The following is a 27,511-nucleotide window of genomic DNA, read 5'->3' on the forward strand; positions in this document are numbered from 1 at the left end:
AGACGTAGCGAAGATCATCAGGCTGGGACTCGAACATGTGATGGTCACAATGAGGTAGAAGGCCTCAATGTGGCCTTATACCTCATTGTGGTATAATGAGGTATACCACATTATACCACAATGTTGCAGCATGGGTTGTTGCAACAACCTGTATGTGTTTTTGCAAGTTGTTACCCCTGCACAACCCATGTGGTGCAGGGTTAAAGCACATGTGTTGTGCTTTACCCCTGCACCACTGAAGTACCTGTGCTTAGTCATCTTTTGTCACATTTAGTCAAAATATAGCACAAACAATGTTTTTAAGTTGGTACTATGTGATAGATGAACATAAAGTAGTGTGTAAATGTGAAGTTGAAGAAAAATACATTGTTTTTAAAAATAAAGATTTGAACTGTGTAGTGTGCATAGCTGTTCTCTGAAGGTCTTAGAGGTTTTGTTTGAGAAAATTAGCAAACAAACAGGATCATAAACAGCAAAGAACACAGCTGACAGGTCAGTGAGAAAGTCCTGAGGAATTTTAGAACAGCATTATGAAGCAGTATTTCAAGCCTTGAATTTCTCATAAAGCACTGTTTAGTCCATTGTCTTATAATTGAAACAGCAGACCTGGAAAGCTAATAAAACATAGTCACCCAGCTAAACTTAAAATAGACAAACAAGATCATTAATCAAAGGATCTGTTGATAGCACAACCATTAGTAATGTGCTCCACATCTGAAGGTCTTAGATTTCTTCTTGTTACTTTGTCAGAGGTGAGTTACAAGAAGGAATTCATTAGAGGTCCTGCTCGCAAAAAGCCTTGAAAGTTTGTATCAAAATATATTTGCGTGTTAGAATGGACAAGTTAATGGTTTGTCTCATCTCAAACTGAGAATCTGTGGCATTACATAAAAATTGATGCTGACATGCCATAGAACTCTAATTGCACTTAAAGGTAAACTGAATAATTATTAATACAATGAACACTGCTCACTTTGTGTCTGTCTATCACATAAAACCCCAAAATAAGATGTCGATAATGTTCAAAAGGAATTATTACTTTGGGATTCCGCTTAAAGTAGGCGTTTTAATTGTGAAAGTGTCATTCATACATTTCCCTGCACCTGCGTCATTACCTTGTGAAGAAAGTCAAAATAATGTTTTTTTTGCTTTCGTTCCACGTCATAACTGAAGTAAAATCTTGCGCTTACAGTTTTAAGTGTTTTAATAGGCCTGAACTGGTTTAGCTGGCTCCACTTATGAATGTGATCATGATTTCTACCTTAAGCAGAAAATAGCTTAAAATGTATACTTTTCATCTTAACACATTTTCTTGATAATTGCACTTTTAAAATTTTATTTTTATTCATAAATTGTGTTACCATATTCAGCATCTGGCCACCAGATGGCAGCATACTAAAGGCTAACTTGCATAGCTATTTCCTGTTGCCTGTGGTGGAGTAATATGTATTCTTTGTAATTTGAACTATCACGTAGATTTAAAACAATGAAAACTAACTTATTTCACTAGCAGCTATAGTTTTAGGTTTTAATGATTATGTCAAAATCAAAGTTTTTTTACCTTTTCCAGGCATCAACGCCATTCCTATCCCAGCTGACATCAGCAAGTCGGACGACGTGCAGAGGATGGTTGACACCATCGTGTCAAAATGGGGAGCGATCCACATCGCCTGCAACAACGCTGGCATTAACAAGAACTCGGCCAGTGAAGACACCAGCTTAGAGGAGTGGGACCAGACCTTCAGCGTGAATCTGAGAGGGATGTTTATGTGCTGTCAGGTGTGTGGGAGACCAACCGAGTTAACCTTTGAGGTTGTATCATTTGATCTTGAGAGCAACATTTTAGCAATTGTTGAGTTAATCACTTGGTACTCAAAAATTAGATTAGTGACATAAAATGGCAGAAATGTTTGGGGTAAGATGTCAAAAAACTATAACAGAGAAGTTCTGATATTTAGATTCAATTGTGTTGGATGATAAATTGTACCTGAATTTATTCAGATAAACGACAATATTTGTTTTGAGACCATTTTCAAGTAATATAATAGTAATGGCAGAATAATGCCAGAACACATTAAGATCAATAAACTATAATTTCTGAATAACATTTTTAAATGACTTTTTAAATATTCCAAAATCTAGGTCAAAGACCTGAGTGAAATTGACCCCCACCTTCTTCAAATCTAATAAAATTGGTCTCAAACATTTGTGCTGGTTTGTGCAGCAAAACTGTTCATTTGTGCCGCTATCATTTTAAAGATATTAAAAAATGTTTCCAGAGGTCATGAAAAGTCAATCAGTTGTTCCCTCACCTTCTTCAAATCAGACAAAATTGGTGTCATTCAACTAGACTACATTTGTGCTGGTTTTGTGCAGCAAAAATGTTTGTTTGTGTTGCTTAGGCTTTGAAGATATTAATAACAGTTTAAAAGTCAAAAGGTCAACCAGCCCCCTCACTTTTACGAAATCAAACAAATTTGGTGTCAAACATTTGTGCTACGTTTGTGCAGAATTTTTTTTATTTGTGCAGCTATCATTTTAAAGACGTTACAAAACATTTCCAGAAGTCATGAAAAGTCAACCAGCCCCACCACTTTTACAAAATCAAACAAATTTGGTGTCTATATCAACGTGGCTAAATTTGTGCTGGTTTGTGCAGCTATCATTTTAAAGATATTAATAAAAATGCTCTCCAAGGGTCTTGAGAAATCCACCCTCCCTCAGCCTCCTGGTCACAATTGCAAAAATAAATACATTTGGTCTCAGTAAACTCGGCTAAGTTTGTGCTGGTTTGTGCAGTAAAAAGTTTTCATTTTAAAAGTATTTTAAAGATAATAAAAAAATCTCCACAGGTCATCAAAGGTCAATAAAAAATTGTTCATGTTGGAACTGTAAATTTCATTTAAAAATGCTTCGGTGATGACAAACCAGCACAAACTTAGCCAAGTTGATAGACACCAAATTTGTTTATTTTATTTGATGACCTCTGATGACCTCTTTTTATTATCATCTTTACAATGATACTGGCACAAACAAAAGATTTTGCTCCGCAAACTTAGTCAAGTTTATTGACACAAAATGTATTTATTTTTGCAAAGGTGAAGAGGGGTGGGGTTATTGGCCTCTTATGACCCGTGGAGAATGTTATCAATAATATCTTTAAAATGATAGCTGCACAAACAAAAATTTTGCTGCACAAACCTGCACAAATGTAGCCGAGTTGATTGACACCAAATTTGTTTGATTTTGTTTGGGGGTGGACAGAACCTGATCTCTTAAAACATTTCTTAATATCTTTTAAATGATAGTGACACAAATAAACATTTTTGCTTTACAAACCAGCACAAATGTTTGAGGCCAATTTCGTTAGATTTGAAGAAGGTGGGGGAGCCAACTTCGCTCAGGTCATTAAGTTTTTGGTTGAAAGGGAAATACAAGAAAAGCAAACAGTCACGCACGTGGAAATTATTGAGCTTGTTTTAGTTTATCATGTGATTTACTGATTCATTGGGAAAGGCTTAAATAGGAATAGGAATGAACCATCTAAAAACAATGTATTGGAACAACAAAAAGTAGTTTTCGTTTTCGAATGGATTGACGAGTTCAGAAAAAGTACAAATATAAGCCTGAAACTGTTTAAAAAGCAGCATATTGGGAAATCTGTTGTATAAGACGAGTGTTTCAAAGACAAAAATGCTATTGACGGCAATAAAAACGTAAAAATATTTGTACATTTAAGGATAAAAATGTAACATTTAAGTGTCATGTAACTTGGAAATAATTTAACTTTATCTGGTGTTTGAAGATTTAAGTGTTTATAAGTTGATGGGTATGAGAGGGACAGGGAAACATCAGATCTTGAATCTTTTATCTGCTCTTTTTCAAATTGAAAATGTTAAATTGCATGTCAATTGGGCATGATAATTTGTGCTACATAAAACAAGAAAAAAATTAAAAATGTTTTCACTTTTTGTCTGTTCGAAATAAATAAATAAATCTCCTTCCATAACAGGGTTAGGGTCATAACATATTAAACTTTAATTCAATATGTAGAGACTCACACAGAGAAAAGCAGCAGTTAGAACATTTTATTGGCCTGAAAGTCTTGGTGCTCGGACACTGGCAGAAGACATGCATGCTGAGAATCACCGTGAGTTTGGATGATTGGCTCGGGGCGAAGCTCAAGGTAGTTTTCCTTCCGGGCCCGGACACTGGTGATGGAGAAGAGCCTGGAGGAAGGAGTCTGGAGGGAGCCTGGAAGACTCACGGGAGGTTGAGGGTGGAGACGGGGAAGAAGTGGGTCAAAGCACGGCTGAAGCTGATGGATCCGTGGCTGTTTGGCCTATTGAAGTAGCTCTTGCATGGTGATTGGCTGGGGCAGAGCGGCATTTTGGCCGCTTGTATCCATGATCTCATTCTTTCGGTCACGACCCAAAGCTCATGACCATAGATGAGGGTGGGAACATAGATCGACCGGTAAATCGAGAGCTTCACTTTTTGACTCAGTTCTCTCTTCACCACGATGGACCGGTACAGCGCCCGCTTCACGGCAGATGCTGCGCCAATTAGCCTGTCGACCTCCCGCTCCCTTCTTCCTTCATTCGTGAACAAAATCCCCAGATACTTAAACTCCTCCACTTGAGGCAGGACGACCCCCCTGACCCGGAGAAGGCACTCTACCCTTTTCCGGCTCAAGACCATGGCCTCGGATTTGGAGGCACTGAGCCTCATCCCGGCCGCTTCACACTCGGCTGCGAACCGCTCCAGTGAGAGCTGCAGATCACGTTCCGATGAAGCCAACAGGACCACATCATCCGCAAAAAGCAGAGATGCGATCCTAAGGCCACCAAAATGGATCCCCTCAACACCTCGGCTGCACCTAGAAATTCTGTCCATGAAAGTAATGAACAGAATCGGTGACAAAGGGCAGCCTTGGCGGAGTCCAACTCTCACTGGAAACAAGCCCGACTTACTGCCGGCAATGCGGACCAGACTCTGACACTGGTCATACAGGAACCTGACAGCCTGTATCAAAGGGCCCAGCACCCCATATTCCTGGAGAACCCCTCTCGGGGCTCCCCAAGGGTGAACTCCCATGCACCCTCCAGGACCCTACTGAGGGTGTAGAACTACTCCAGTGTTCCATGACCAGAACGAAAAACACACTGCTTTTCCTGAATCCAAGGTTCAACTATCCAATGGACCCTCCTCTCCAGGACCCCTGAATAGACCTTACCAGGGAGGCTTAATAGTGTGACCCCCCTATATTTGGAGCACACCCTCCGGTCCCCCTTTTTGAACAGGGGGACCACACCCCAGTCTGCCAAGCCAGGTCCCCCAATGTCCATGCAATATTGCACAGTTGCGTGAGCCAACACAACCCTGCAACATCCAGAGCCTTAAGGAACTCCGGGCGGATCTCATCCACCCCTGGGGCCCTGCCACCGAGGAGCTTTTTGACCACCTCGGCGACTTCATCCCCAGGTTGGAGAGCCCGACCCACAGTCCCCAGGCTCAGCTTCCTCAACAGAAGGCATGTTGGTGGGATTGAGGAGGTCTTCGAAGTATTCTGCCCACCGGCCCACAACGTCCCAAATCAAGGTCAGCAGCACACCATTTCCACTATAAACAGTGTTGGTGCTGTACTGCTTCCTCCTCCTGAGACGCCGGATGGTGGACCAGAATCGCCTCGAAGCCGTGCAGAAGTCTTTCTAAATGGCCTCTCCAAACTCTTCCCAGTTTAGAGAAGAGTTTGGTTGCCTCAGCAACCACCCAAGCTGCATGCCGCTTCACCATCAGCTGCTTCTGGAGTCCCACAGGCCAAAAAGGCCCAATAGGACTCCTTCTTTAGCCTGACAGCATCCCTCACCAAAGGTGTCCACCAACCGGTTTGAGGGTTGCCGCCGCGACAGATACCGACAATCTTGCGGCCGCAACTCCGATAAGCCGCCTCGGCAATGGAGGCACGGAACATGGTCCACTCAGACTCAATGTCCTCCACCTCCCCCAGAACGTGTTCGAAGTTCTGCCAGAGATGGGAGTAAAGCTACGCCTCACAGGGTTCCAGACGTTCCCAGCAGACCCTCACAACACATTTTTGCCTGCTAGGTTTGGCTGGCATCCTCCCCCACCACCGTAGCCAACTCACCATCAGGAAGTGGTCGGTGGACAGCTCAGCACCTCTCTTCACCCGAGTGTCCAAGACATACGACCGCAGATCCGATGAAACTATGACAAAGTCATGAATAAAATGTATGAAAGAGAAATGGTAGATTAATAAGGGTAATAAATTCTGTCCAATTATTTTTAAATCAAGTCATATTTATTAAGCACTTAGTGTTGGTAACACACCAGTTTTCTGCTGTTAAAACTGTGGCCAGCTGCTCCATAAAAAAATAAATAAACCTTCCACCATGAAGACAATGTGGAGGTTCATCCTCAGAGCTGGTTGTTGATCTGGTGGAGCCAGAGCCTCGTTTGAAACAAGAAAGTCTTTAGGTTTCCTAACACCTGATTTCTCTGGTTTCCTCTTTCCTCTTCATTTGCTTAGACTGCAAAAATATGTTGAAGATAAAACAATAATTAACGATTTATAACAACAGCAGCCTCACTATATCAGTCTCTTTGTCATACGGAGCTTAATTAAAACCAGGTCAAGTTTATGAAGAAAAGTATATTAAGTTGCAACAAACAGCCTCCATGCAGTTATAACATGAAGGTGAATGATATAGTAATAATCATAAAAGTCATAATAAAATTGATAAAATATTTTTTTCTGAAACCAATATAAGTTTGCTTATATGTGTACTGTACTGTTTATAAATTAAAAAAAGATAATTAATAAGCAAACTTACCACCAGGTAGCAACACGTAGCAGCCTTCGTCCCTTCATGCTCCTTTTGTGACCCACATTTAATTTCCATCGGTTGTTGTCCAGTTGTGTTGTCGTCTAACTCGGACTAGGACGTCACCAGCTTTGATTTACCAAAACTACTATAATTAAGGCTCTCTACTTTAAATTCAATATTATGCGAGTAAAAATGGCGAATTTGAACAACGTCTGTTATCTTTGGCTTCAAAGCTGTCCTTTTTATGGCGCTTTTCAATAAAACTGAAAGTGTGCATTACTGCCACCATCTGGTCTGGAGTGTGAACTGGAGCTAATGCCGTTCACTAATAGATCTTACATCATACATCTGAAAATGGATTAGGTAAAGACAATTTTCGTGTTTTAGTTAAAAAACTGAAAAGAGATCATATTCAGAGAGATGTACAATGAACATGCCTGCTACATTTAGTGTTAAGGACAAGTATTGTTTTTGTTGTAGCACCTCTGTCACTAAAGTGTCAATGTTTGATATTTTGAGGTATGAACACATTATTTACTTTGTTAAACAACATTACACCAAGTTCCATTATAAGGACTGTTATTTTTTAAATTCTTTGCCATTTTAACAAAAATAGTAAGAGATTATTGAGGCACCTAAAAAGTTGTACGTTATTAGCCTAAAGTATGCACTGAGATGTAATTTAAAACCTACTGAAATTAATAATTTAAACTAAGCGTTAAGTGAATTTTAAAATATTTTGAGCATATATTTTAAAATATATGCTCAAAGAGATCTTTTAAATATCTTTAAAACACATATTTTAAAGATATTTAAAATGTCTTAAATATACACTTGAGTAAGTGTATATTTACACTTGAGAAAATACATATTTTGTTCACTTAAAGTATACTTTTTATTAATAGATTTCTTAAAAGTGTATTTTGGTACAATTATATTAAAATATATTTAAAGTTATAATGTCAAAATTGGTACAAGCATGCTTTTAGTATGCTTCTTGTATATTTATAGGTAGTACGCTTAATACTTAGTATACTTAAAATGTACTTGCACAAATATTTGAAATATACTAAAGTATATATTTTTTCACTAGGCCACAGTAGACATGGGCCAGTTATCAAGCTATATCGAGGTCAAAATCATTAAAAACATATAAGGTATAAACTGTCAGAGAAAGTGTTGACTGGAATTTTTTTAGACTGTTTGAAGCATAGAGTAATACACCGGTGCCCCTCAACGTGGAGTAAATATTCTTTTACTCCTGGTTATCACACATAGGACTGCACAACATCAGAATCTAAGATGAAAATGGAATGTGTCAGCATTAGGATTGAGCAATATGGAATTAGTTTTATCACAAATTTTGATAAAAATTTTTGATAAAATTTTTTTATCAGAAATTGTGCTAAGGATAAAAGTGACAGTACTCCTCTTTTCTTTTGTTTTTGTTTTTAGTTAACTGTGTAGCATGACAGTTCTAGCCTACAAACACAAATGCTGATCTTGAGAAATATTCCAATTTGTAATATGCATCTTTAGGATGCTAGCCACGTAAAAAGTGATTTGTATCACTAACAAGCATTAGAATTTTAAATTTATTGATATGTATTGATTACCTTGTATGTGATGGTGCTTTAGGTCTAGTGTAGAAAAAGAAGGAAGAATAAATTTCCATCAAAAAATGTAGATTAATCTCAAAAATCCTATAGAAAAAAATTTGGCAATTTCCAAAAGCCTGAAATTTTCGACTTTATGAGCTCCGAAAATTTCCACATTTTTTCTAGGAAATTTTCTAGAAAATGTAATATATAAATTTCTGAGTTTTTTTCTCACGAAGTTTCAACTTGAACCTCAGAATTTTTCTCACTTTTTTTTAGAAAATTTCTGAGAGTTTTGGCAAAAATGTACTCCTTTTTTCTTCTATCTACAGTGGCCCTACTTCCCTGTCGTACCTGTACCTATGGAAAAAAAGTGTGGAGAGAATAGCAAAAATAATTGACAAAAACACGTTTTGGGAAATTTTAAACCTTGTTAACTGGAATTTATTGTAATGGCGATAAATTAAAACACATTTATCACAATAAATGCCCAAGTCTAATAAACATGCACACATATTTCATCTTCACTTATAAACTTTTAGCTTTGAAAGGTAAAACCCACAGTTGCACATCTAAACACACAACTTCCAAATCTTCAGCTCCTCTTGGGCACATCCAATACGCTCCTATCTCCTGTGATAAACTACACGTTTTCCAGCCTCTCAGTGCAGCCTGTAGTAATAACGCGTCTCTTTCCTCTGAATCCTCACCTTAGGTGGCTGGTCGAGTGATGTTAAAGCAAGGATACGGAAAGATTATTAACACAGCCTCCATGGCCAGTATAATAGGTGAGTAATGATTGCATTCTTCTCTCTTTCTCTCTGGAGCTGCTCAATGTCAGCATTTAATCTCTTGATTTGGTGTGAGCCATTGGGCCAAGAAAAGGAGGGGAAAAGAGTGTACACTTCAAACTCAGTAGAAAGGAGGTATTTGTTGCGTTTCTTTTAGTGTAATTTACAAGGTTCTTGTCGCTAACAAGACTAGGCAGCTTTCACTTAAATTCAGTCGCTCCAACGAGATCCAAAGGCATCTGTCGCCGCTTCCAGCAAAAAGCACAAAGTGTCGTGATTGCATCTCTCCGAGGCACTTTTGCATCATAACAAACATCCCCTCTCTCCAGAGCCTTGCGGCGGATGAGGAAGACAATCTGAGGTCCAACTTGGGAGGGGAGGGCTCCTGTGCAGAGGCAAAAAAAAAAAGAAGAAACACCAACATGAGCCCTGCAGGCCTTGTTTGAGCAGCGTAAGATACTTTGAGAGTTTTGGTGAGGGCCTAGCAAAAGTCACGCCTGGTGCAAGCAGTTCATCGGCGGTTAAAGTTAAAGGTTTAAGGATTGGCCCAATAAAATGGTGTGCCATATGGGTCCCCCCTCTTTCACTTCCTCTACCAGTCCCGATTTGCAGGAGGCAAACTGTAATACATGAGTATGCTGGTAAATAGAGACTGCTTTAAGAAAATGATCAATTGCCCGCATTACGTCCAGCCCTTCAGGAATTCACTTTATCGCTCCAGACATCTGCTATAATATTGTCATAATGTGTAATCAGATGGGAGCCATATGAACCAAGTGGAAGCTGGAAATGCAGCTGTAAACGTCCAATTAAAATGCACAATGACAGCTTTTTGTCCATCTGCTTCATCAAAGGGTGTGTGCGTGTGTGTGTGCGTGTGTGTGTGCCCTGGTATCACCACACTTGCACACTTGCATCACAGCTTTATTCTTCCTTTCCTCAGACATGGCTGCAGTAGAAGTATCTAATGTGATGCACAATTATTTGCCCCTTTAAAGACTTCTGCTTTTCATATGCTTCAAAAAATGTTTTATTATCAAGCAAAGTAAAGGGGAAAATGTTTTTAGATAATAATTTCATACAATAAGAGGAAAAAAAAGACCATTCTTTCTTAAGCTTTGGGACAAACAGAGAGAGACACTTTATGAAAAACAAAACAGAACAGTGATAGATATTCTCATGGGTGTCTGGTATACAAAAATGACAGCATTGTTTGATGAGTCCAGGAGGTTACAAAAGAATGAAAGGTCTCATTTTCTGCATAAAAGGTCAGAGTTTATGATTGAGCAATACGATAGAGGAAATGGGCAAAAATATCAACCACTAATGACATCCACACTACTGTTGACCAACACAAACATAAAGGTCCATCTCACATTTACCAGAAAGAATCTTGGTGATACCCAAGAGTTGTGTGAAAAAATATTCTGTAGACTGTTGATTCAAAGGTAGAACTTTACATCATACTGCCAGTCAAACATGGTGCTGTAAGAGTGGTGGTGTGCATCTGACACGCTGCGTCGGGGCTTTAAAGATTTACTGTGATCAAATGAATGAGTGACTGATACAAAGCACAAAAGCAAGTCCTCTTCTGAAAAAAAACAACTAAATGTATTTTCTGGAATGGTCTCGTCAACGTCTTGACTTAGATTGGACTGCAATGGCTGCAGCGTTACTTCAAACGCTTAATGCACGCTTAATTCTTTTCCCCTAACGTGGCTGAATTCAGTTCACATCAGTTATTGCTACCAAGGGTAGAACAGCTAGTTTGAAGTGTCCATGCATCCTTAAGAAGCCTTAAATTCATGTATCTAAAATTACGGCCTTAAAATGTTACATACATATAAAAAACGTAAGTTGGCCTTAAATACATTGATCACATGTTCTTAATTTTAGGGCACGATTATTTCATTTCACCTACCATTTCCGTACACATCTTTGCATTCTGTGAGGCAGTTGAGGTTATCTGTAACTAGCTGCTAATATGCCTTTGCTAACTAGTTAACCAGCTTTGTTGAGCCCATTGTGGGTAAAGTGCAAATTTATCACCAGTTGGCTGGGCAATGTTCATTTTCACCATTCATTCACTATGCTGCCAACCCATACGAGACTAGATGCATTCTGAAAGTCTAAAAATACTTTTGCCTCTATATAGGTTTTAAATTTCTTTAAAAGTCTTAAATTAAACTGGTAAAACCTTCAGAATCCCTATAGTTAATGGGCTTGTTAGAAATCAGTTTTCCTCCATAGGACCTACACAGCAAATTCAAAAGTGTTAGATTTCCAGTGTTGTTGTATGTTAAAAATACAGTGTTAATTCAACAATAAGTTTGGTCTAATTCAACAACATGAGTGTTAGTTTCCCTAAAGAGTTGGTGTTATTCCAGTGTTAAATAAAAGCAATTCTGTCTGGTCTGTCTGATTTCTAAATTAACACTAACACCAATTCGGTCTAGTGTTGATTAGAAATCAATACCAGATAGCTCCTCCCACAATTGCAACGTATTTGTGACGTCAGGTGTTTGCGGAGGCAGCAGTATGTCGTCTTGTCTGGAGCTCATCATAACAAGGTAAGTTCCATGTTAAAATGATCGTGTTTTTGACTATTTTTTATGGATGCATTAATTTTCCGTTTGCACAAGAGTATCAATTCATATACATAGTTCACTTAACGTACGTTTATTTGTTTGGATATTACGTTATATATGACTGTTTATTATTTTGTTAGAAGCTAGAGCTAGCCAAGCAGGTGTAGCATGAGGTGTCGGGTGGTTAACCAAACATTGAAATTGTCAGAAAAATCTGAAGGCCATTTGAGTTAACATTATTTAGCTGCGGAGGTCGTTTTCTTTACGTTTTTGGCTGTAGACTGCATAATGGGGAGAGTGACTGTGCTGGACCGTTGGCTTGATCTCAGCCACAGGTGTCAAACTCCAGTCCTGGAGGGCCACTGTCCTGCAACATTTAGATGTGCCGCTGCTGCATCACACCCGAATACAGTTATTAGGTCATTAGCAGGACTCTGGAGAACTTCTCTACGCAATTAGGAGGCAATTGAGCCATTTGACTCTGATGTTTTGTACTTGTGGCACTTTTATTGCTGTCCACAATGTTTCTGTAAGCTAATTTCTATAATACTTAATGATAATGTAACACTTAATGTCTGAGTTGTGTTCATGATCATTATTTTTGACTTTGTTATGCTTTATGCTTTATCTTGTAGGTGGTGAAATGCTCTCCAGGCTAAAGGGGGACAGAGTATTTTGAATGAATATGTGAATATGATGGTGACACCCAGATGGGTCTGATTAGTTTTGCTCACACTTATTTTAAAAATATTTATTTATTATCCTAATGTGTGTGCTACTTTTCTTGTTTTCCTTCCAGGCAGGGAAAAACAGGCATTCTTCTGTTGGTTCACCTGCTTCATCCTATGTCCAAAGGCCACAAGAAAAATGCCAAAGCAGCTCACGTCAAACTGTGGACCATGTTGTCAGATATGTGGAGGTATGTGGTTGCTGTAATGATCCTACTTCCAACATGTACATGGAGGAAGGGCTGTTCTGGTTCCACAACAAGGAGAAAGCTACTGGCTCCCATGTTTGACAAAATGCTAAGATGACAAATAATAAAAAAATATTAATAATATATAGCACAGCTACATTCAAATAGTAAACAAAGCCAATGAGAAAGTGATTCTACAAAGTGAAAATAAGAGCAGCACCAAAGACACTTCACCTTCAGTGATCACAAGACCATCCCTGTCCCTCCATGGCCGCTTTCGATGAACTTTCAAAGCACACTTCACCTGCAAAGTACCATGAATGTGTCACCGTTGTTGTATATTGCTGTCAGTGCTGTTTGATGTTTTTGTTTTGAAATAAAAAGTATATACTGCAACTTATAATGGTATGAATTTGGGGATTATTGACTGCCAGTGGTATTTTCTGGGGGAAAAAAATGTTTTATTGCCTCTAGTGTCCATTATTTGATTGAAAATTGACAGAAAAGTGGGTAATGGGAGAAGGGGAAGAAGGCGTGCAGTAAAAGCCAGGAAGCGAACCTGCAACAGCCACATTGAGAATTATGGCCCCCATATATGGTTTGTGCTTAACCTCTGCACCACCACAGCACACCCTACCAGTAGTATTTGAAAACTCTAACCATCCATCCATTTTCTTTACACCCTTGTCCCTTAGTGGGGTTGGGAGGGGTTATTTGAAAACTCAGATTTCTATATTGTTCTATATTTAACACTTCTAGGTTAAATTAACACATTTCTAGTGTTAACCTTTGACAATATACACTAGTGTAGGTAAATCAACACTGATGTGTGTTAAATTTCAACTACTGAGTGTGTTAGGTTCTGTTTTCTGTGTTAGTTTGAGGTTTTCTGTCTCCTGTTTTCCCCTGTGAGTCTCTGTGTCGTCCTGATTGTTCCCAGCTGTGTCTCGTTTCTGTGATTACCCTCCCTGTGTCCACCTGTCGTCTTTGTTGTTGGATCCTCGTCGTGTAACGTATTGCTGCCTGTTGTTCCGTTCTGTGGTTTATTCATTTAGTCTTCATCATCATCATCATCCTCATCCTGGGTCCCTCACCACTCAACCTCACAAGTCATGACAGAGTGTTGATTCAACTCTTTCACAAATAACACTTTCAAGTGTCATTTTAACACAATCAAGAGTGGATCAGTATAGATCCTTTCAAAGTTGAATTTACACTTCCAAATTTCCTACATTATTTGTTTTCAATATTAAAATTAGTTTGAGCTCAAAACATTCATGCAACAAAAAAGCAAAAAAAAAAAATCTTAATCGTTTTAAATTTCTAAAAAATTCAGGCGGTGTGTTGATCTTGATGATGGATTTGTGGCTCGCTAACTCTGACCTGCACAAATCGCCTCCATGGTGATACGCTCTGCAACAGCAGCTTCATTCTGGGAAGATGAGTACATCATTTGAACTTCTTATCTGCTCGGAAGTATTCAGAATGTAAGCGTGCGCGATAAAGAGCATGTTTTCACCCAGAAACGGAGCAGTAAGTAGCTGGGTGAATGTTAAAGAGGGCTTTGGAGAACGCGCTGCCTTCAGCCTCCTTTTTCCTTCTTCGGGGGATTACTGTTCTTTAAGTCGGCGAAAAACATCAATGCACGTTTATTTAAAGGATGAAGGCATTTTCTGAATGATATTTTGGAGCCGTATCATCGGGTCTTGAGCTAGGATTAGTGCTGTTAGGCATTGCGAGCTCTCTTTCCTGTCCTGATAAGTTGGATTTCACCTTCAATATGCGTGTAAGCTGCGGGCTCTGCTCCTCTCAGGTCCTAGCCCGGCCTCATCCGGCACAACCCAAACCCGCTGCTAGTATTCCCTTTGACATTCCACATGCAATTATCTATTTTTTTCATCATCCTTTCGTTTATTTCTTCATCGCTTCAAAATGTTTTAACTTCTAGCATGCACATTTTTTGACTGAATAATATAAGCTGAATGCTCCCAGCCATTTATTTCCCAAGACGGGTTTCTTTTTTACCTCTCCACAGCTGGCCGGTATTCATCATCCCGGTCTCACACTGAAACCATTTGGCAGTCAGATCAGTGGGTGATGAGGTTAACTACTAAAGTTGTATGTAACTTGGAGCCTTCCTTGTGATGATTAATCAACCAGCAGAAAATGAGCCCCTGTCCCGGCGTCCCATGCAGTGTGCAGCATCTGTGATGGTCAGGGCAAACAAATGGCTCCCCACTTTTGTTGCTGAGGACATAGCATAACTGGGCATTATGAGCAATTAATTTTACATGACTTCATCCACAGAGTTACCAGCAGCAAATGAAATAACTTTTCATGTAATGCCCAGAAGCACCAGCATGCTGTAATATACAGCAAAATGCTGTTGACTCTCTTTAGGAAAATATTTTAAGTCTACAAAAGATTTGAAAATCAACTGTTTTTGTGTTTTAATCTAATGATTCTAAATCTGAAAGTGTGTCATGAAGTGTGTCATGGGTATTTTCAAAATTAACATGAAAATGATGAAACTCAGTCCAGACTCATTAAAAAAACCTGTGAAGCTAGTTTAGCGCTAGATGAAAGCTATTATGAGTTAACATTGTTAACAAGTTGGATGAAAAAATTATACACAAATCAAGAGAAATATTAATTTTGTACAACAAAATGTCAGCAAATGGTCACTTACAGTTGTTAACTCCATATGGCAACAATATTTGACATGGGGCATTTATATTTTATAATGTATACATTCATATGTGTAGTAGAAACAAGAAGCTAATATCTAGTTTTCTCTCAAGTTGGCCAAATCTCAGGCATTGGTAACAATTTAATTTCCTTACTGAAGTAAGGTGTACTTGTTGCTTAAGTGAAAATTTATTTCACCCACATATTTGGCACTGACACCATCTTTGAATAAATGCTGGGATCAAACAAATCTTCCACTTTGTCTGGTTTCCAAATTTCAATTTACCATAGTCGAACACAGCTGTGGCGATTAGCATACCTATCAATGGGGGAATGTGCTAACATTAGGACATTAGTGCAACATTAGGATCCCATTCTCTATAAAAAATATATTAAGTTGCCTTGGTGTTTGTTGTGTTGGATTAGAGCTAAAGATTATGCTGAACAAAGTGTTCTCTTAGCAGTTGAATAAGACTTTTTCAATGGTGTACTTAAGAACAGAAAATAATGGAGGACCTGGTTAAACAACTCCAGATTTTTTCACTTTAACCCCCCCCCAAAAAAAAAACCCAAAAAAACAATGCTTTGAGTGATTCCAAATAAACTAACCAAGTTGCGCCAGAAAGTGGCAACAATATTTTTCTTTTGTACTGCAAAAGGGGCTAAGCTTGGTCCTGGCTTCAAGCCGGATTGAGCATTTATGCATTGGCTTGGTCCCATCCTGGAACATCAAGAGCTGTGGTTCCAATCAGGATGGTCAGACAGGGATGATTTGGAGTCAGCTGTTGATTGGTTGATTGTTGATTGGTGCGTTGCCTGTGGGGGCAGGACAGAGACGAGTCTTGAATCTCTAGGTCAGAAGAGCACTAGACTTTCTCGATGTCCTGTCATATTCTTATCCATAAGTTTCTAAATGATAATGACATATTAATTTGCATTTTGTTTTCTTTTCAGTTAAAATAATATTAAACAAGCTGAACAGAGGATCCTCATTGTGCCATCACACATCAAGCAGATAAATATATGTGAAACAAAACATGCCCTGCCTGTGGCCCCGTTAACTGCATATAAATAATAAAAATATTTATTATAATTGCACCTAAATTAGAAATATTCATCTTCGCTAAACTGAATATATATATGTCAATATGATTTATCATTATGAGGCTGATAAATCTGCACTCTGTGCTACACTGGGATTAAAGCGCCACTTCAACTGAGCCGATCAGAAGTCGGCAACACTCTGAACGAGGTCTTGTTTCTGCATCTGCATCCCACAAGCCGCAGCGTAGTTCAGCAGGACCAAACATGAGTCCAGCTCAGAGAGAACACTCGGATGAGGTTTTTTTTTAGTTAAACGTAAAGGTGAGGTGCATGTTTCCTTTAGCTTCCTCACTGAGAAGAGCATGCAAAATGAGCTAGACGTGACAACCAAGAGTGAAAATATTCTACGTTCTTGGGGAGATCTCCTCGACAGGTTTAGCAGGAAGTTGACTAACATGACGGTCCGGTCCACCTTCATAGTCATACTCCACTCAGTGCAAAACAACCAGTGCTGGAGTGCAGGGCCGAAGGGAGCTGGGCTGGGCCAGGCCAGGACCTGCAGTGCAAAAAGACCTAAAATCAACATTTTCAACAGAAAAAGATACAATAGCATGGAAACCTGTGCCAGTTTAAAAAGTATCCTTGGATGAGCTTCCTCTGATTTTACATCTTGTTTCCTCCAGCAAGTGACCACTTAATTCATCTTAGTTAGGAAAAAGCAAAACGGTTGTATAAAAAAAGAAGACAGAAGAATCCCTCTATTCTTACTGTGGTTTTTAGCACAGGAAACTGTCATGATGTGGAATGTTTGATGGTGAGAAAAATGATCATAGACTCCACAGAACTAAAGCACAAGGAACAGAACAGGCAGGTAAGACAGATGAAGACAACTGACGTTCTTCGTATGACGAGGACCCGGCAAGAGACAAAGACAACAGGTGGACTTAAATACGCAGGGAGGATAATCAGGGAATGAGACACATGGGAAGCAGTCAACAGGGAAGACAGGACAGGAACAGGACTAAACACAGAAAACACAGAACACAACAGAAACTTTATTTGCCACTACAAATAAGGCAGAGAGGGGCTTTGTTTGATAGTTTTTAATATCCTGGGATAGCGAGTCCATATTTATATATTTTTAAAAAATGATGGAGAGGAGTGTGTTGGACTTAGGAGAAAATACTTGTTTTGCAGTAAATTAGAATTGACACTAGCATTTTATCCCTGAAAATATGAGCTTTGATGATTTCATGGCCCAGAATTGAACAGACATAAACATCCAACAAAAGGTATGACTTAGTCAGGGGATGCTGTGTGCAACCTGTAAGAAGATACCTGATGTAGTTAAGGGGGTCTGTGCAAGTTATTTAGAGATTTTAATGTGATATAAACAGATTTCTGATTCTATAAAATGCTAAGTGACCAAAATAAACAAAACCTGTTTTAGTCATCAAGTTATTCAAGTTTTATTATAACCTTTGATTAGAAATTTATTGGGTTTGATGGCTAGAAATAGCTATAAATTAACTCATTCAACATTTTTTTCCAAGTCTTTCCTTGCAAAGACACGTAATTTTATAAACATTTCTTTCCTCTGCAGTGCCCCATCCTCAGAAGCAGATTTCCTATAACACATCCAAAGCTGGAGTCGTCAAACTGACCCAGACTTTGGGAACTGAATGGATTGACAGAGGAGTTCGTGTCAACTGCATCTCACCGTGAGTGTCTGCCGCTCTTCACCTCTCATCTCGTTCAGCTTGTTTGATTGTCGTGAAGAATTAGGTGGTTAAAGAAAAGCTGTGATTAGCGTATTTGCTATCTGAGGACGAGCTCTGCTTTGAGAGCGATGCGCTAATTTACGCCCGCGAACATTTCGCCGCTTAATTAGACGAGGTCTTGAGGGATGAGTCGACTGAGAGCTTGCTCTAATTTTTCTGCTCAAAGCAGCTGCAACAATGGAGCCTTGTTTGAATAAAAAAAACTGCAGAACACAGTTTTCTGACTTCTTCATCTGCGTGTTCAAATATGAGAGAGGAAGCAGGAGTTGACGCTAACCGGAGCATCCTCAGCCCAGATCCGTCCGGCCGCTCTGGGCAAAGCAGGCCCAGAACACTTGGCTTTATTTATCATGGGCTTGTTTGCACATTTTAATTTGCAGAGAACCAACTCTGTCTGTCTCTCTAATCCAATTCTCCCCACGCTCTCCACCCTTTTGCGAATAGCATGTCTCAATGGTCCGCTGATTTCTTTGAAGTGATGGTTGGTAAATATGCATAAAAAAGGAAGGAGTGTGAGGGGCAATTAGTGTTCGTGAGGCAGACTGGAGCCCGATTCTATTGTCAACTTCTTTAGCCGCAGCGGTGATAAGCTGCATTATCTAGAAAATTGGCTGAGGGAAAACAGCACCTCTGATTGCCAGGACAGGTTCCAGATAACAGGGCGGTTGAAGAGAAATAGAATTGAGGTGGAATATGTTAACCAGGGGTGTCACACATGCTAATTTAACCAAATGTTTGAATTCTATATCCAAGGGTTGAAACAATGATTCAGTCATTGTCACGCTAATTGTGCCGGTTGACGTGTTTTTTCAGATGGAAGCTAACAACACACATTTTCTGGTTAAGGTGAACCTAGTTTCAGTTTCAAACTGAGAAATGTATGAATAGCATAAATAAAAATGGATGTGAGCAAATTACTCCAGACGTCTCATCTTACCTGTGGGCTCCAGTCAATAAAGCCCCCCCTCTCCCCCCCCCTATACCTGCGGTAAATATCAATGGTGCCATGTCACCACATATTCTTTGTGGGATAATTGGTTTTATTTATATCACCAAAGTGATGCCTCTGAAACAACACTGTCACTCCTGGCTTTGTGCTGTGATGCCTTCTGATTTCATTGTAGGTTTTTTTTTCTTTCCTTCCTCTCTCTCTCTCTCTCTCTCTCTTTCTTTGGCTTTCTCTGTTTTTCAGGGGGATTGTTGACACCCCTCTCATCCACTCGGAGGATCTAAGGCCTCTGGTGCAGCGCTGGCTGTCAGATATTCCTGCTGGAAGACTGGCTCAAGTGACAGATCTGCAAGCCGCAGTGGTCTACTTGGCATCTGACGCCTCCGACTACATGACAGGGCATAACTTAGTCATAGAGGGTGGGCAAAGTCTGTGGTAGAGGCAGTACATGAAACTTTTTCCTCACTCCTGACTCTTTTAGAATTAAACTTGATATTTGGAGTTTTACAAGATTCTGTTTGCTGTCTTAAATGGTACAACTGAACTTTTAAGAGATGAAAACTGTTAGCACATTTTGTTACACTATAATCAAATCCTTGTATTTCATTTTGACAAAAAAAAAACTGGTGTACAAAAAGGAGGAGACACATCAGGCAATTAGGAGTAATTAGGAGTCATCAATTAAGTGGAAACAATGGTGGTGGCAGCATTATACTGTGGGGTATAGTCTTAGCTTAAATAGTTTAAAATAGGTTAGGTTTTAAAAATGCACCCAAGCTTCAACATCTTCATTCAACATCTGAAAATGTAAACATAATGGTACAAGGAGAGCTTCAGAATACCCAAGGTCAGCTCTGGAGGAGCAGCAGAAATGTTCTACTCTGGTGGGAGAATTTGTTGACAGCACATGAGAAAATCTATTGTTATTATCTATTAAAAAATAAAAATAAATAAAAGGAGGCACTTTTCACACTAAAATCTGTAAATAAAAGCTATATGTTTTCTGTATAGTTTCATATAGTCTGCGACAGCATGAGAAGTAAGTTGTTGCTGACAATTTAGTTAATAGTTTAAATTTGAACCAGAATGTTTCTGTGGCCAGTTTCCATGTCAACCCCACTGCTCTCCTTGGGTCATGTGTCTTGTGCGGTTTGAGCGTTTCTCCCTCTGACTCTTTCTTGCTACCCCTCACTCTGCAGGAAGTGGTGCTGTCGTTCACCGTCTTAATTGGTCCATTAACTGTTTGTGAGCTGGGAGAGAAAAAACATCACTCAAAGGCGGGGTCAGGCGTGGACGCGACCCAGGCTGCTGCAATTATATGAAAAGTAGCAGCCAATTAGCGCTCTTTGCGTTGTTGACACCGTTGGTGTTTATGCACGTGACTTCAGGTTCCGGCTGGTAGTGACCACTCTGATTTACATAATTGGGGGATTGGTCATTAATGGGAATAGCGTGTGAGAGGATCCCATTAAGATATGGAGTGTGATCTAATCTCACTCCAGATCTCTTTGCTATTTATCTCTGGTTGGACTCGCAACGCTGGCAATTATTAGGATGCTTATCATTTTTTTCTTTTCTTTTTTTTTCTTCTTCATTAAAACACCTAACTTTGTCACAGCAAGACTTTACAGAATTGGTTCTCAGGAACAATTTGTCAAATTTGTGCTGTTTTGTTGTTTCGCCACTGAGCGGCAGCAGTAAGTTAGGCAGCTGCAGCACAGAATGACAAAGTTATTAGAGGTGATCACATTATTTTCCCTCATATATACGGTAATCTACTTATCTATCTGGATAGATAAGTAGATTACCACAATATTGGGCAAATAAATATTAATATGAGGTTTCAAAATTCAGCTACATACAAAAAATATACGGAAGACAATAAACAGGGAAATTTGGGGCGGGGGGTTGGCAAAGTTACAGTGAAATATAATTTAAAATATCTTTTAAAATGTTAATATGTTCAAGTTGCAGGACCAAAAATAACTAGTAAGTGATGATGCACATCAAATGTGTGTTTTTTCTTTGGGGCTGCTGAGCCCTAAAGAAGTCAAACTAAAATTCAGATTTTGCTAAGATATAAGTTTGGTTTAGTGTCACTGATCTAATCTCTGCTACACCTTTACAAAAACTTGAGGCTCTAAATAAAAAAAAGCTCTCATAAATAATTCCACTTGATAAAATTAATCTTAAATATGGATTTATTGTAGTGGCTTTCAATACATTTTATGTGTTATTTAAATTATAACTGGCTAAGTTGCATTATTCCTAAACCTTTTCTGGTTTTTTCATGTCCAAGATTGGGGGGAGGATTGGGACCCCCGCGACCAACCCAGGATTTCCACCCATGCATGAAGTATAAACAATTGACTGTTGTGTAAACTAAATTATTGAAGACTTATAAAGGTATGAAAAATGTTTATTTATTGGGTTTTAAAATCAGATTTGTTTTTGTTTTCTTTCAGGTCATCAAACTGTTTTATATCAGTCAAATATAACTTCAATAAGCACAAAATGCAGTTTTCAATTTTGTATATTTATAAAGGGGGGTAAACATCGTATGTGAAAAAGTAATCGCAACTAAATGTAAAATCTGCTTATGCCACTTTGGGCAGTAACTGCTACCGTCAAGCAAAGCCAAATCATTGTAGAGGAATTTTGGTTGAATTTGCTTTAACTCAACCAGGCATCATCACAAACTGATGTGTATTGGTAGATACAAAACTATTTTGTTTTGTTTACATTTTCTGATATCAAAATTAGTGGGATGATCTTAAACTTTATGGCAACAAAGCAAAATCAGAAGACTTGTTTATTCAAAACGTCCCAGTTAAACGACGTTTAACTAAAGTTCTATGGGGTTTAGAGTCCCAGTTGACGGAGTTTCAACTAAAAACCTAGAGGTTGGAGTCCTTGTCAAACGGTGTTTTTGACTAAAGTCCCTGAGGGTTAGAATCCCAGTTAAACGATGTTTAACTGAAGTCTTGAAAGGGGTTTTAATGTTTTTATCTTTTAAAAAAAATCTCTCTTTCTCACTGTTTATTTAATGTCACATGCTGTTTTTATTTTAATTATCTAAAGCACTTTGAAATGTCTTGCTGCTGAAATGTGCTATACAAATAAATTTGATTGATTGATTGATTCACAGCAATATATTGAAATAGGAACCAAATTTTATGGAAAATCACATTTTCTAAGAAGACGGGCCCAGAGGCTTCATTAATGCAAACACATTACGTCATTAGCCTCCCATCAAAACAAATGCAAAGCAGCCCCAAACTTTCAGATTACAATTATGTTTTTCACCCAGTTATTTTTTCAAGGTGTCTAAACTGTCGTTTTGACGCCATGTTTTGCACCACATTAGGCCATTTTATGGCTCTATCTGAGAGATCCTGTTTTGCTTTCTGACTGCCGCCTAAAGAGCCAGGTTTGTCATTTGAACAGCAGCACACAATCTCTTGAATACAGTAACCCGCTCCATGAGGTTTAAGTGATCTTCAATCCATTATTTATCACCTCCTTTTGATGCCATTATGCTGAAGAGTGGGGACCCTGTTGTAAAATACTGTTGTGCTAAACAGATCAGCAGCAGCAACAAAAAAAGGCCCTGGCTCTTCAGCTCAATTTGATTAATGTTCTGCTCTGCCCTGGCACAAAATGTTTTACAACGACGGCTGCAACAAGGTAGACCTGGGTTGATGGCATACAACATCACAGGGCCATATGTGTCCAGGTGACCCAAGGGTTTATGGATGACATATTAACATTTGACAATACCAAGAGTTTATAGATGGATTAGCGCATTCTTTTTATGAACCCACTCAGTAACTGTTTAAAGATGAAATGTTATCCTCTTATAAATTGAGCTGCACCGTGCTGATGCTATCATTGGTGGTAAAACTGTGGTACAGCAAAAAGAGAAGAAAAAATGTCAACATTTATCGTTGAAGGAGGGTACAGAATGGAGTGAAACTCCAATTTTATGATGTAGGAGAGTGTAATTTGACTAAGAAATATGATTTAAAAACATTTTTATTTAATTTTAAAACATTTTCTTTGAGAGTATCACCAAATTATTCTTATTTTTAAGTTGATAGCACTATTTAAAAACATGGAAATGAACTTCTATCATTTCCTAAATTTTGGATGATTGGGTCCTGTGAAACCGATCTTATCTTTCTCTGCAAAAGTCTAAAAATTAGCCACTGTCCTCTTTTCTTCTCTCTTGAGACAGATCATGTCTGCTGTCAACTTATCTTTTTATTTAGCAATTTTTCAGACTTGAAGGCCAAAATTGGTATCAGTAAGTCAGGTTTTTTAAAGATTACTGGTCAGCAAGAAAAATGTAATTGGTGCATACCTAATTTTTCAAATGTTTCATGTTAAATCCAAAACTTTAATGTGATTTATTGGGATTTGTTTGTAACAGTACAACAAAGAGTAGCAAATGAACATGTGGTGAGATGCTTTTCTTCAACAGATGGTTAGAGCTGATGGGAAGATGGAGCCAAGTTCTGGACAACCATAGGGTTAGAACACCCAAAGCTGTCCTGTTGTTCTTCAAGAGAAGAATAACAATAAGCATAATCCAAATGAGAATCTAAGATGTTTAGCACTGCATCACCTTTTGCAAGATGATTACAATGCTAAACATCATTGCAATCACCTGTGGGCAAAGCTAATTTAACAACAGAGTATTTAAAATGAACTGCTGTAAAATAATCAGAGATTTGAGTTTATTTTTAGGCGCCACAACCCCCCAGATGCACGTTGTTTTTTAATGACTAATCGTGTGAACAAACTTATTCATGTTTGTAGTGACTATTTGTCCAAAAATAAAAAAAACTTAAGACTTCAAGGTGATCAAAGCAAAAGTGAATTAAATTCAAATAGCCACTTGATGCACCGTCGGTTTCTGGCTTACGCAGTTACAAAAATACCAAAAGTCAAAAATGCACTTCTTTGTTGCTTTATTCCATATACAGGCAAATAAGTTACAGTCTCTCCTGTCCTGATTCCTGGTAAAGTGACTGATTGACTAGCTGGGTAGACTGACTGGTAAAACAAAAGGAAAAAACATGTGACCACCCACATGCATAATGAGCTACCTAAAACCTATGTTGCATCCTAGAAGTATTTTATTTAAATTATCACTATTTGAACTGAAGAAGGACTCCTGTCTGTTTCATGAGTGCAAAATAAATTTGGTGTTTCCGCCCGGTTGGATTGTTCTTCTCGTTGTGAATCTAACGGAAACTAGAACATGATTGACTCTCTGTTAGCATGGAATGCGGATACACCAAGCAAGACAACGTATCACGGAAAGAATAGACTGTATTCACGATGCCCGGTGCTAAGACAATGTCCCCTACTTGGGAAAGTGCTAGTGCATGGTAATAGAGGAAAAGTTACTGACGCTGTCCGGACCAGATTTAAACGACGCCTGTGCTACACTTGGAGTTACTGTTAGTGAGACTGACAACAACATACCCTGCAAACGGTCTGTTTTGTGAGTGTAACAGACCGTTTGCACAGTAAACAGGTAGGAACCTGTTTATACTGTGAAACACCCATGACCCAAACTGTAATTAATTTAATAATTAAGTGTATTACTAGCCAAAAACTTATTCTAAATAACTACAATTAAACAAAAAATTCTAATTATAAATCAACCAGAAAATAAGCAACTAAAAATAAACTAAATAATTTAAATTCTGACATTTCACTAAAAATAGAGAAATAGCTCCTACTATGTGTGAATTTGAATTTCTTATATAATGGAAATGGAGCAATTGCAAAATTGTGTTTTTCTGAAAGTTTTGCGCATGTTTTTAATGGAAACGCAGTTAATATATTTCTCTTTTTTTTCCCGTTCAGACTCCATACCAACACATTCTCTATTTCAGGGTGGACAGTAATATGTGTGACTGATTTAAAAAGAGAAAAGAAATGTTAGAAGTACAAAATCAGGTTGATTGTGCAAAAGGCAGCCACATTGGATGATGAAGTGGGGTCCCTAAGCATCGGTAGTGATGGATAAAAATGTATTTACTTTGTGACGTCAGAGCATCTGGCAGATCAGAAAATTTGTTACACTGGTTGAAGTCTACGTACATCCATACATTGTCTTTGTTTTGTCTTATAGGAAACTGTGTAAACCTTGTACAAAACACAGTAATGAAGTATTAACTCCCGTTAAATTTTATCAAGCAAGTTGTATGAAGTTTGATTAGTCCTTTATCCTTTGTGCTCTCCTGTTATTATGCATGTGAACATGTGTTGCGCTTGAGTCACTGATGGCTCTAGATTGTCGGCTACCAATGTTTGATAGCTCATGTGTTATTCATTGAAAAACTGTTTTGCTGTTGGCTCTTGAAACGCTACCTGCTGACTTCACATGGGGCCAGTTCAACTGTACTCAGGTTTGAGCTCAGGAGGCAATTTGTAGGATCTGGATTCAGGGCCGGCCCAAGCAAAATTTGCTTTTGGGGCCCTGAGGTTCTGCTAATAATGTGGACCGGCTGCAATCAGAATATTAGATCATTCACACTTACTGCATTTCTGACAACGATGTTTACATTATATCTTATATGCACTTGTATACAGTATACATTTATTGGCCGATTTATCGGCATCAATTTTTTTAACATTGGGGGACTGGTGATTGGCCAATACTTAAATGAAGACAATTTTATCCTCTGATCTTATCTTTGTCAGCAAATGTTTAAAAATCAGCCTCTGTCCTCTTCTGCTCCACAGTGAAAAGTTTGATTGACAGACTGCCCAACCAGGTCATGTCTGCATCTTTGCAGTTAACAATATTCACCCCATTGTTGCCAACTTTCTGGTGACTTTCTTGCTACATTTAGCAACATTTCAGTCAAAACAAAATTGGTGTCGGACAAAATCAGAATCGGCAGATCAGGCTTTTTAAAGATCGGTGACAGGCAAATGGCCAGAAAACTGCAGCCGGTGCAGTCCAACTTAAGGTGGAATACATGCACACATATTCATGACATTCTTTGATTAAATCAATTTCTCTTAGGTGTAATTACAATAGATAACAATGTAATTTATACCAGGTGAGTCTTTCTCACTTAAGAATGTGGACCGGTACTGGAACTGGGCTGATTCTGAGGCTTCAAACTATTTTATTTGGAGAAGATTCACATAACTTAGAAGCTGATGTAAAAATACTGATTGTTTTAGATGCATAAATGATCAGCAGCAAACAACATATTTACAACTACAGCTTAGAGCAGCTCATTGATATATTAATGCAGTAGCCATAAAGCCTGATGGAAAAACATTTTGCTAGACAATGTCAAACATTGAGAAGTTTTAATTATTGTTGTCAAACTTTATCAAACATGTTTTGAAGGAAAAAAAACTCAGAAATATACAGAGCCAACCACGGGACTCAACTCATTTAAAGTTAAAACTGAGCTTCACACAAATACAAACATTGTAGCATAAATGTTTTGCTGTTGAACTGGACCTTTCAAAGTCGCTATCAAACTAATTTTTTCTACTATCTCCACAAATCTTTCTGATAAACATTGGACTACCAAGACACATTAAAACATACCTTTATCTTGACTTTTTCTCTATTCTTCCTCTTTCTTTTCTACCTTCTTGAAGGATAAATGATTTTTTGTGACATTGTTTTGATCGGGCATCTGGTAAGGATGCCTCCTGGACGCCTCCCTGGTGAGGTGTTCCTGGCACGTCCCACCGGGAGGAGGCCTCGGGGAAGACCCAGGACACGCTGGAGGGATTACATCTCTCGGCTGGCCTGGGAACGCCTTGGGATTCCTGGAGGAGCTGGAAGAAGTGGCTGGGGAGAGGGAAGTCTGGGCCTCCCTTCTGAAGCTGCTGCCCCCGCGACCCGACCCCGGATAAGCGGAAGAAAATGGATGGATGGATGTTTTGATAACTTATCTTCTACCAATGCTTTGGAGGTTTGAATGCGCTCTGCACAGCAGCTCATATTACAGTCCAGTCCTACCGCAGCCACCAGGGGGCCCCTAAGAGCAATTTATTTATTTATTTTTCTTTTGCCCTTAAGATTTCTACATACATTATCAAATATATATATATATATATATATATATATATATAATTCTAAAAGAAGATCACAACTTCACAATGAATTTATATGTTTTTGATAATATAATCACAAAAATCATCCATCCATCCATCCATTTTCTTTGCTTATTCCTTTGGCCGGCCCTGTCTGGGTTTATTGAAACCTTTCGCCCCCATTTTTTTTTTCTTGTGTTCTTTGTGAGATTTTTGGCATCAA

General features: G+C 38.7%; 1 protein-coding gene across 1 annotated transcript; it reads left to right on the top strand.

Moving 5' to 3' along the window:
* Nucleotides 1–1,549: 1,549 nt before the first annotated feature.
* Nucleotides 1,550–27,511, top strand: LOC145551774 (uncharacterized). The gene is made up of 4 exons (XM_081607513.1): nucleotides 1,550–1,779; nucleotides 9,162–9,234; nucleotides 18,077–18,194; nucleotides 19,447–27,511. Exons 1-4 carry the CDS (start codon nucleotides 1,627–1,629, stop codon nucleotides 19,640–19,642), a joined length of 540 nt encoding a protein of 179 aa, XP_081463639.1. The 5' UTR covers nucleotides 1,550–1,626; the 3' UTR covers nucleotides 19,643–27,511.

The sequence above is a fragment of the Poecilia reticulata genome, chromosome 5 (assembly GCF_904066995.2).
Source record: "Poecilia reticulata chromosome 5, P_reticulata-male-v2, whole genome shotgun sequence".
In the NCBI taxonomy this organism is placed as follows: Eukaryota; Metazoa; Chordata; class Actinopteri; order Cyprinodontiformes; family Poeciliidae; genus Poecilia; species Poecilia reticulata.